Raw genomic sequence first — 12,335 nt, 5'->3', positions numbered from 1 at the left:
TAGTAGAAGGGGAAAGTAATTTATAACAGTGCCCCCCAGAGCATACATATTAAAATAAATTAAAGTATGCCCCAATAAACTTTTTGAGTCTTGAAATTGACTCTGCTCAGGACCGCAACTATAGCCGGGACTACAGGACCCAACTAGCCAAAAGTCCTCACAGACAATTTATTTCGGACATACAATTAATGAAAAATTGATTTTTTTGATTGTTTCATATGTTAAATTGATTTATCTTTTGTACATTTTCAAATTCACTGTAATTGTATTCATTGATACTTCACGTAGTCACTGTACAAATGTATATATATGTCACTGTATATAATAATGTGTCACAAGAGATGAAGTAGTGTTTATACTGTTTAAACAAATCAAGTAAATGAAACAAATGTCATCAATCGCAGTCATTAAATAGACTAGCTGACATAAAAAACGTGTGATTAATGGTGTCAGAGGTATACTATTTATCGAAAAATTTAGTCCAGATTCCAGCCTCTGTCATTCCATATAGAATCTCCCCCAAATTTCTTTCCTATAAAATGATGCAAGCATTTATTTCTCTTTATTTACCAATATGAGATGGATAGGTAAATAGAAAATAGAGCTAAAAATGTAAAAATGCTTTTTATAAAAAAAAAAAACCTGCTCACAAGCGCTGTAAAAGACCAAAACCGAAAGGGGAATTGGTTTGTGTGGAGCAAGTGGAGACAAAGCATCACACAAACAGGGCAGCCATAGGGAGAAGGACATGGATGAGAAAGAACCTGGAGTGCAGGCGAGAAAATATTCACAAGGAATGAGTGAGCAGGGCAAAACACAATGGGCACAGATGGTGGGAGAAAGCAAACGGCAACGGGGGGCGGAAGGGGAAAAGCAAAGGGCAACAGAGGGCAGCCAGGGGGTTAAGCAGAACACAGGACAGAAAACAACGTGGAGCAATAGGGGTGTTCACAAACGCACACCAGGCAGACGGCTAGACGAACATGCACCTCCGTGGAGTGCTTTACAAAAAAAGAAAAACCAAAAACATTTCCCAAAGAGTGAGCGCTCCTAGGGGAGACTGTCAGAGAAGTGATAAACAGTCTATGCTCCACTGGTGAGGCAAAGACCAGATGGATGGGCTAAAACAAATAGAGCCAGTAAATACACAGTTAACAAATGTGAGACACAAAACTCAAAGCCACTTGTAAGCAATATGTGGAATGCGTTTCTTATGCAAGCTTCCGGCACATCCCCAATATATCTTTGCAACTTGACAGCTGTGCTGTATGGTAGGCTTCAACCTAATCAGGAGTATCCCATCAAACTTTTTAACTCAAATAATCTGCCCGACTTTTCATATTTTAAAATGTTGTTATATTCTTGTTTGATCAGACAAACATATTATGCTTTTCTGCCTATTCTGTCCCAAAACTCTAGTCTTCTTTTCTGGTGAAACAGACTTTCAATCAAACCAGTTGTGCGATGATTTTACCCAGAAGGAAAGCTCCCTCCTTCAAGCTATTAATTATCTTCAAATTCTTTCCCTATGGACATGTTGAAATTCAGAGACCTCAAATTTGCTCAGTGGTTAGTCACTGAAGACCTCTTAAATTGTTATCCCCTTAGTATTCATATATTTTTTCTTTTCCTGTAAACCTTGACCCTACCAAGAGTAGCATTCAAATGAGACCATTTTAGCTGGCAGAGATTCCCCTCATCACAGATGACAACAATAGGGATTTGGGTTCTCAATTGCCATCACATATATTGAGTGGTGACGTATACAAATTATTCTTAACTATACTGCGTAAGCCTGTTAGTAGTAATTCATATTTACCTCTGCTGCTTCTTTATCAATATTTGGATCCTTATTTGTTTCATTTTTTGGGGGGGGACAGAAATGAGTTTATTCAGTGCTGGGATTAGATTATATGCAATATGGATCCTAGAAGAGAATGCCTTAACCATGCTTGGATGTGAGCAAAATCCAACCATGTCAGCTGCATTGAAGGCAGAAGGATCAACAAATGTAATTACTTTATTTGGACTTGTATATGTTCAAAACGGGCCTGGTGGATATCAGAGAGATAACGTGTCCCATGACCGACTCCTGAAAAGACTTCAGGACTGTGGTATTGGTGGCACGGTACTCAAATGATACACTGTTTAAGTGCCGTCAGCAAACAGTATGGTCCCCCCCTTTCCCAGCCCTCATCACCCCCATGAAAGTTGGAGTCCCCCAGGGCTCTATTTTAAGCCCATCCCTTTTAAATGTGTATATGGCCCCCCCCTTGCGCTCCTAGCAGAGGAATATTGCGCAAAAATTGTATCTTACGCCAATGACTGGCAACTACTTTTCACCTGCGAGAAGGGCACTGTGTTCAGAGGCAATGAGATAAACACCTGCCTAACGGAGGTGATCTCTTTACCAACTAAAGTGTAAACCAGAAAAGTCAAAGATTATTTTCTTCTGTTCCAATTCGTGTGAGGCGTGGCACCAGTGGTGGCCACTGGACAAGTTCCCCCCGACGTCCTCAGTTACTACCGTTAAGAACCTCGGGGATAAGCTGGATACGGACATGTCCATGAAGACTCCATTTCAAACTGTGGCCGGCACCTGTTTTGGGCTACTAAAAATGCTTAAGAACTTCCTCTCCCTGCTCTCGGTCCCCCTCAGAAAGACGGTAGTCCAGGCCCTGATTGTATCAAGGCTGGACTACGCAAATGTCCTATACTTAGGCTTACCTGAATATTTACTAGGTCGCCTGCAGGTGATCCAGAATTTTCCGGCCAGAGCTATTTTTATGGTTGGACCCAGGGCTCATATCATCCCCCACTTAGATGTCTTCATTGGCTTTCGGTACATAAGAGGGTCCAGCTTAAAGCTCTTATCTTGGCCTTTAAGGCCCTACACAACTCAGGGGAACATTATTTCAGGAAAAGGATTCTGTACTACGCCCCTCGACGGACCCTTAGGTCCTCGATGCAGTACCTGTCGAACATCCCTAGGTTTTCCCGTTCCCGCATGTGTGGCCGCTCTTCAAGTGGTCGCATCCCGATTATGGAACAGTCTGCTACCTTCTCTTAGACATCTGACCTACTTGCTTTTAGGAGGAAATTAAAAACCTGGCTATTTCAAATGTAGTACTAGTCAGTCGCAGTGAGCACACACTGCCTGTTTTAGCGGTCTTTCAGCGCCGGAACACTCTATGGAGTAGAAACAAATACCCAGTTACATTACATTACATTACATTACATAAGAACTGTTACAATAGGGATGCACTAAGATGTAAGGGCGCTTTACATGCGCAGTACATGCATAATTTAAAGTACCATGTTTCACTTATGCAAAGTATTTGCTTTACGTGGTTTTCAGGTGAATGGTGCAGAATTTATTTATAAGTATTTGAGGGTCCCGGCATATAGTCAATGGACCTCAATGTCTGCCCTCATAGTTCTTCTGCCAGTCTAGCAAGACTTCCTAGCCTGGGAAGGAGACCACCTGCGTCACGTCTTAAATATCAGAGGTTCGTGACCATCTCCAACACAAACAAAACTTGCTATCTATTTGATTTTAATTGTTAATTCTTGTAAAGACCAGGTGGAAGAGTGGCATTATATTAATAACTGTAAAAGAGTAACAGCAGTAGCAGTTTTTTGCCCCAACATGATTGCTGCTAGGAAATAACTATGCTGGTCGTTAGGGGCTGGATATTGTCACGTTGACCAGAAAAGACATGGCGGCCCCCAGATGAGCCAAGATCAGCATAAGGTGGTGGGAGCTAGATGCCAGTGATTCCCCTACTTCATTGGGTAACCGTCTGCTCCACGCATCTTTCACGCAAACTTGGCTGGTCTCCTACTCCTCAGAGATGTCTCAAGAGCCACATCCGCCTCTCTGCCCTCAATAGGCGGCCTGCCATTGGAGCGTCTAGTCCTGAAACTGTTCCAGCCGTCCAGCAGGTGAACTGTGACTTGATCTGCATCTCACATGCAGAGGTGCACGTCAGAGCACATTCCAGGGTGCACAGAGGGAACAGTATATGACTGTTTGTCGTAGATACTCTGAGGAATGTCTGAAGCTCCTCTCATCTCCTGGGGTTTATGAACACACCTTATGTATTATTGTTCAAACTTATTTTGGGAAATTGTAACCTGTGATATGTGGTGATATGAGAGAACAGAACTGTGCAAATATCCCCTGGAAATGTACTCCAAAGCACTATGCTTTTATTGAAGTGTCAAACTTCATGAATATATAACATATGAGCCAAAAACCCATTATCAAAGGCTAATCAAGCATTGTTATACTATAAATGTGTATAAATGGAAGGGCACATAGTTATAAACTATGGCATGTATATGAGGTCTTAGGCAAACGACGAACCTAGCAAGCAAACATACAAAATAAGGGGGCAGAGGCAGAAATAAGGTGGCTTTGCTGCAGCAAACATATACTCAAGCATTCTTACCTTTGTGCTTCCAGGAGATCTTACAGGTTGCTTGTTTTTTTTTCAAGGGTTGGCTCCCTGCCTCCGTAAATACACCGCCTGTTACAGCAATGCTACAAGAATGGGCAATATTTACCCATGTTAGTAGGAAACCAAAAATCCCCTGCCTTTGGCAAGCTTGCGGCAGAAGGTCACAAATCAGATGCCTCAAACCTATATGTGAGTAGGAAGCTGTGGGAGATTGTTTTTTAATTTTGGTCAAATCAATTCAGTTTTCAATCCAAAAGTAAATTATTCCAAAGAGAATAAAAAACAGGTTTCTGCAAATTACAGATGAATATACCAATATATTTAGGTTAATTGGTTCCCTATCCCTCACACCCTGTGTAAATGAAAAAAACCTTTTATATCCAACATCTTTACTGTTTCTCTTAAATTGACCTCCCTAGAAAGAGATCCGGGGCCGGCACTCTAAAGTTAAACTGAAGTAACCATTCATTTATTTATTGATGCATTTTTCACAGTGCTCCATATTACCACATGGTTACTTCTATGGGTAGAGTAGCCTAATATTGAAACTAAAACATTCCCTGCCGAAAGAAATGTCCTAAAGATTGTTTACAAGTTGATCACCCGTTGAAGATAATTATAGAAAATCTACACAGCGGGACTTTATGTTTATAAATTATATTTAGGTCAAATTATTTTTGTCTGACAATACTTCTGTATACCTTTGTCTGGCATTCAATCCTGTGTTTTTGCTAGTGGTTATGTTGGGGTCTCACTTGCACTTAATTCTGGGTATCAGGTCCACTTTTGCCCCACTGGCAACAGCCCCAGTCAAAATCCCTGGTTATTGGTTCCTTGAAAAGGCCATTAATGGTGCCCCGATCACGTCTACACTGTAGAAACCGAAGTGCAAGGTCCCTTCTAAGGAGGCCACCGGAGCTTGCTCCGCCCATTGTCCCTTGCCAGCGCTGCCAATGCCATACTAACACAACTACTAACCATCACACTCCTCTAAGGGTGATAATTCACTTTATTCCAAGTCACCCCAAGGTGTAACAAGCATTTGCAATGCATTAGGTCTCGCATTTACGCGAGTTTGAGCTATTGACATTGCAAATAACAATGCCTATTGGCATTGTCATTTACAATGCCAATAGCTTTAACTCGTGTAACTGCGAGACCTATTGCATTGCAAATGCTTGTTTACATTCTGGTGCTTGCATTCTTTGAGATGTAGTAGGATTTGCAATTCAGAAAATTACACTTAACAACGATTAAGGAAAACAGATATCTGATGGATACATAACTAACACCACTAGGTCACAACGCAAAGCTTACATACAGGGAACAGCGTGAGTTCCCTGCATTGACAAAGTGCTGCTAGGAACTGCTGGGGTCCCAACCCCTCTGGATTAATGTTGTCTGAAAAAAATGTACCAGCTCGAGTGAAGTGCACGGTGTAAACTGCACTGTGTGTGTGTGGAATAAACACACACTGCTCCAGGAGAGGTGCGGGCACTGGCGGTGCCCGAGGCAATGCAGGGAGTTCCGATGACATGTCAGGCGCTGGCTCTTGGCACCGCAAACGACTCTGCCCAGCGCCCGAAAATAGGCGTCTGAGAGGCGGGAGGTATCAGGACATGGCCCCGGGTCATGTTCACAAGAAGGGCCGGGGACTAGAAAGGGAAGGTCGGTGCGGGGTTAAATTCTGAAAGGACTAGCTGTGCTAGGAGGCTCAGAGTGGGGCAGCAACACAGGGTCTGCTGCGGTGGTGGGGGGGGGTGCTGGGGGGGGGGGGTCAGTGGTATCTGGCACAACAGCACGGAATGAATCAGGTTCATGCAACACCAAACTGAGGGCGGGCACTCGTCCCCTGTTAGAGTGAGTGACAGAGGATCGCAGGCAGTGCGGTATGGCTGCTTGGAAATTGCCGAGAATATTAAAATAAAATTGGGAATGTATATTCATGTTCCATTTGCATGCCAAAGCATTGTTTTCATCACGTCGATGGTGCATTATACAAGGACTATAGTGCTCGGAATTGAGGGATGGAATTTCCTACACAATAATTTGTTTTTACATAGCGCCTCATATTGTATTTCTTCCGTTTCTTAGCGCTGTAACAGGCTTTAGTGAGTTTAGTCTAAGCACTTTAATTAAGGGACGTTACTTTTACCAAATGTTTAGCACCCAATTTCCCACTTCTCCTAGAGCAGCGAATCGAGCAGAGCATCAAAGGGCTGGGTGAGAAGGGAGGGGGGAATGGAAGGAGCAGTGGAGCAGAGCGGCTAAAGTGAAAGAAAGCTAGAAGGGAGGGGGGAGTGGGAGCAGCTGTGCACGTGCATGTGATCGTGCACTCAAGGTTTAGGCCAGCCAAAACTGTGGGTAGCACTTTGAAATTCCCACATATAAAATGTCTCTTCGAGCCTTTGGCTCGCGAGACCTAAAAATGGCCTGGGCGACAGGGGTGTTTTTATTTTTGATGTATATTGTATTTAAAAAATAAAATAAACAAGAGAGCATAACACTTTGTTGTGCTCACCTTAAAATTAAACAAACAGTGCCATCATTTGGTGGACTATAAAAGGTGTTGGCGTTGAAAGTTAAGTCCTGGTGCCAAACACCAGCTCAAATTACGCACTGACTCACACGTGACGATATGAACTTAAAATCACCATCTAACGCTGACGATACACACTTGAAATTCCACGTTTTGAATTGTAAACTGACAGTCTTGGCCATGTGCACACAATATAACTTGTTTGATTGCCTACCCTGGTCCCAGGCAATGTTGCAAACTGCCTATCTCAGTGTGAAGCATTGTTGTTGCCTGGCTGCTAGCCCCACTGACTCTGCAGTCACAGTCTGGTACTGACGCGAGGTGACCAGACTCGGTGGAGCTGGGCTGGAGGGGCATTAACAAAGGTAGCCTTAACCATACTCACCAGCCTACAGTCCTTAGAGGCACTCTAAAGACGCCAATTCTAACCCGTGCAGCTGGTGTAGAACACCGGTACCTGACTGCCTACCGGCCCCCAAAGAGGAGGACAGTGGACTGACTTGGGTGTGTTGCCGTCTGTAAGGTACATGCTTGAAGTAAAGTAGTTAGTTCGGTTAATTATTGTTTCACTGTTCTCAGACAGTGGGGTAGTAATGATGCTACTGGTGGGGGTATATGTGCTGGTTGGGTCTTTCTGACTCAATTCATAGAGTATCTGTTTCCAATTTTTCATAAAGTGCCTGCCTCCCTCTCCTCGTTCTGCCCATCTATAAAGCAAACGCATAGATTCCTGCTTCTTTTGAAATGCCTCTACCTCTTTCCCAATTAAGAGTGCCTGCTGCCGTTATCAGAAGCACATCTCCGACCTAATTGAGGGAGTCCATTATGCTCTGTCACAGCATTACCCACAATTGCTCCCACAATCCGTCCTAGTTCAGAGTATCAATGCAGCCCATGTAGAGTTCATGATGGCTCACCTATAGTCCTGCCCATCACCTTGCTGGTGTCAATGGTAAAAGTGAGACACTCCAAAGGGGGAAGAGGACCACGGCCTCCTAAGAAAAGGACTATCGGAAACAAATTAAGCACTTATTCTGGATATGTGGAGATGTAAGACTGAAATGAAGTATAGGAAATCTAGAGTCCCTTACATCATTGGTTATTTTATTCGTTCAAATAAACATTTGAATAGTACAGTTTTGAAGAGTTTATTGACTTTCAGGTATTTTAGTTCTGTCCTTATGCAGCGGTCCAGTCTGGACTGAAACGAGGGCTGGGCGAAAATATAACACCTTAGTGATCAGTCTTTTCAGAAATTATGCATTACAACTGTAACGTGAAATTTCAGAATTTACGTGATTACACCAATTTGAGAAATTAGGAATAATTTAGGGCAAAAATCCTGCCACTGGAGCACAGCAACAGCAACTAATAGAGAGCAAGTGGCTACTGCTTTTGTGTCATTTAGCATTTAGTGCTATTTTCTTATTGCAAAATGCATCTTTGGGTCCATTGTTGATGCGGGGGCATTTTGCATTAAGAAAATAGCTCTAAATGCTGGATAACTCTTCTTTTGTGGTAACTATGAGTAATTACACTACAGAGAATTACGGCAGTTACTTTCACTCCTAACTGAAATCTCCAGTGTATGGCAGCTGTGTTTCTGCAGTTTCATGGGCTGTGGAGAAATCAAGTGAAGAAAGTTTCGATTCACTACCTTAAAATATTCACTTGTTATGAAATCTCAACAAGTCTGCAACATTGTGAACAAAACTTAGGGCCTCATTACGATGTCGGTCGGAAATGAATCCGCATAACGCCTTGTGAGATTCGATTCCAACAGACTCGCGGTCACGGTTCTGCCCGACCGATTTTGATGCTTCTGAACACCGTTCAGAAGGACTCATATTGACTTCAATGGGAGCCTGTGTTCCGACTGACAACACAGGCTCCCATGAGGATAATGTGTGTCTGCGGAAAACCTTGCACCCTGTCGCGGGCACCCCATGGTGCCTGCCACACTGTGCATGGTTTTACAGGGTGGTTCCTTGGTTACCCCCTCGACCCCAAACTGGAGGACTCAGGATGAAGTGGGGCCTGCTTAGGGTCCCCAAAGTTAGTTTCTGACAGCCTTTTTGTGTTAGACTGACCAAGTCTGAAAGGCTGTTGGAATCTGACATCGTAATCAGTTGGTCGGAAACACTGTCCGTTGAACTGTACAAATCAGCTCGGACTGACTCGGATTCTCTGAATGCCGGTTGGAGCTGATTCAGAATGACCAAACGGTTCTCCTTCCGACAGCGAGTATCGTAATTGGTCGGTCCAAATTGCTTCCGACCGAGTCGGGCGGATGGGTTCCAACACGGTCTAGGGGAATCCGACTGTTGGATGGAGGCTTTCTGACCAACATCGCAATTAGCCCCTTAGTCTTTTCTAGCTTGTGGAAGTAAATAGCACTTACTGCCATATCTATTAATGTATGCCAATTTATCCAGGCTGTGTATGGCATCTTTTTCATTATATTTTAGCGATTTGAAATCTTTTCTCCTCTTTATCCTGCAGGAATCTCAGGGGACTGGAAGAACCATTTTACCATGGCGCAGCGTGAACATTTTGACCGTGTCTACGAAGAAAAAATGAAAGGATTGACTGGGTGTTTCCCATGGGATAAGACTGATTGAGCTATGCCCAAATATACAACACAATTGTGCCCAAATATGCTCTGTCACAGCATTACCCACAATTGCTCCCACAATCCGTCCTAGTTCAGAGTATCAATGCAGCCCATGTAGAGTTCATGATGGCTCACCTATAGTCCTGCCCATCACCTTGCTGGTGTCAATGGTAAAAGTGAGACACTCCAAAGGGGGAAGAGGACCACGGCCTCCTAAGAAAAGGACTATCGGAAACAAATTAAGCACTTATTCTGGATATGTGGAGATGTAAGACTGAAATGAAGTATAGGAAATCTAGAGTCCCTTACATCATTGGTTATTTTATTCGTTCAAATAAACATTTGAATAGTACAGTTTTGAAGAGTTTATTGACTTTCAGGTATTTTAGTTCTGTCCTTATGCAGCGGTCCAGTCTGGACTGAAACGAGGGCTGGGCGAAAATATAACACCTTAGTGATCAGTCTTTTCAGAAATTATGCATTACAACTGTAACGTGAAATTTCAGAATTTACGTGATTACACCAATTTGAGAAATTAGGAATAATTTAGGGCAAAAATCCTGCCACTGGAGCACAGCAACAGCAACTAATAGAGAGCAAGTGGCTACTGCTTTTGTGTCATTTAGCATTTAGTGCTATTTTCTTATTGCAAAATGCATCTTTGGGTCCATTGTTGATGCGGGGGCATTTTGCATTAAGAAAATAGCTCTAAATGCTGGATAACTCTTCTTTTGTGGTAACTATGAGTAATTACACTACAGAGAATTACGGCAGTTACTTTCACTCCTAACTGAAATCTCCAGTGTATGGCAGCTGTGTTTCTGCAGTTTCATGGGCTGTGGAGAAATCAAGTGAAGAAAGTTTCGATTCACTACCTTAAAATATTCACTTGTTATGAAATCTCAACAAGTCTGCAACATTGTGAACAAAACTTAGGGCCTCATTACGATGTCGGTCGGAAATGAATCCGCATAACGCCTTGTGAGATTCGATTCCAACAGACTCGCGGTCACGGTTCTGCCCGACCGATTTTGATGCTTCTGAACACCGTTCAGAAGGACTCATATTGACTTCAATGGGAGCCTGTGTTCCGACCGACAACACAGGCTCCCATGAGGATAATGTGTGTCTGCGGAAAACCTTGCACCCTGTCGCGGGCACCCCATGGTGCCTGCCACACTGTGCATGGTTTTACAGGGTGGTTCCTTGGTTACCCCCTCGACCCCAAACTGGAGGACTCAGGATGAAGTGGGGCCTGCTTAGGGTCCCCAAAGTTAGTTTCTGACAGCCTTTTTGTGTTGGACTGACCAAGTCTGAAAGGCTGTTGGAATCTGACATCGTAATCAGTCGGTCGGAAACACTGTCTGTTGAACTGTACAAATCAGCTCGGACTGACTCGGATTCTCTGAATGCCGGTTGGAGCTGATTCAGAATGACCAAACGGTTCTCCTTCCGACAGCGAGTATCGTAATTGGTCGGTCCAAATTGCTTCCGACCGAGTCGGGCGGATGGGTTCCAACACGGTCTAGGGGAATCCGACTGTTGGATGGAGGCTTTCTGACCAACATCGCAATTAGCCCCTTAGTCTTTTCTAGCTTGTGGAAGTAAATTGCACTTACTGCCATATCTATTAATGTATGCCAATTTATCCAGGCTGTGTATGGCATCTTTTTCATTATATTTTAGCGATTTGAAATCTTTTCTCCTCTTTATCCTGCAGGAATCTCAGGGGACTGGAAGAACCATTTTACCATGGCGCAGCGTGAACATTTTGACCGTGTCTACGAAGAAAAAATGAAAGGATTGACTGGGTGTTTCCCATGGGATAAGACTGATTGAGCTATGCCCAAATATACAACACAATTGTGCCCAAATACAATTAGAAGTTGTTTTACATTATTATAATTGTTTTTATGGCTATTCTCTGGACATATGAGTGACTGTCTGGCCTCCATGAACATTCAGAGCTCGAGACCATTTTTCCTACATGTAGTCGGCAAAACTAGAAAATTTATTGAATTGGTACGTAAAACATTCCCATTCTTCCTTTTCAACTAAATAAATAAACTATTTTGCTTTACTTTAAAGAAACTGGACTACTCAAATTCTCTTTACATTGGTCGGCCTCATAAACAGCTAATACAATTTCAGCTAGTGTAGAATAGACCCATTTAGTGTAGGATTGAGTTGGAGTGTGGGATCTACCACGAAAACTCTGCAAACCCTGCACCATGAATCATGAGCACAGCTTATTATAATCAGAATTCTCTGCATGGTATATTCTTGAGGACTGGCCAGTGCCTGGTCTGGAAGCTACATCAAAACCTTTAGTGCTGCTCTACAGTTGGTTTGAGACTGCATTACCTTAATTGGATGTAAGAACAAATCTGTCACTGACCTTGCAATTACTAGTGTCAGGGTCACGAAGGCAGTTGCAAGAGCACTGATTATGTTTCTAGTTTCCACTGGTAACTCTTCATCTGGCCCATCAACATGGAGTAAACGTGTGCATCATAGAAAACGCTATAAAGTCATCACAGTTTAAATGCTAATTCGCTCCTTGCATTATTTTGATCAGTTGACATTCATATTTACAGTCCTCCCTACAGGGCTATAATCACTCATGTACATCTAGAATCTACGGCTACATTACACCTCAAAGAAACCTCTGATATAATATATACTTATTAAACATTCCACTAACTTTGCCTGAGTTCTA

General features: G+C 43.0%; 1 protein-coding gene across 3 annotated transcripts in view; it reads left to right on the top strand.

Moving 5' to 3' along the window:
• LOC146809663 (sulfotransferase 2A1-like) overlaps positions 1 to 11,712 on the top strand; it is a 552,792-nt gene extending 541,080 nt beyond the window's left edge. For all 3 annotated transcript variants that reach the window (XM_085616514.1, XM_085616513.1, XM_085616515.1), the window contains one exon: positions 9,505 to 11,712. In XM_085616514.1, coding sequence (XP_085472640.1) covers positions 9,505 to 9,623 — 119 coding nt within the window. In that variant the 3' untranslated portion in view covers positions 9,624 to 11,712. The remainder of the gene's footprint in view (positions 1 to 9,504) is intronic.
• The last annotated feature ends 623 nt before the right edge of the window (positions 11,713 to 12,335 follow it).

The sequence above is a fragment of the Triturus cristatus genome, chromosome 7, assembly GCF_964204655.1.
Source record: "Triturus cristatus chromosome 7, aTriCri1.1, whole genome shotgun sequence".
Taxonomy (NCBI): Eukaryota; Metazoa; Chordata; class Amphibia; order Caudata; family Salamandridae; genus Triturus; species Triturus cristatus.
The sequence above is the reverse complement of the archived record's forward strand: the minus strand, read 5'-3'. Positions and strand labels throughout refer to the sequence as shown.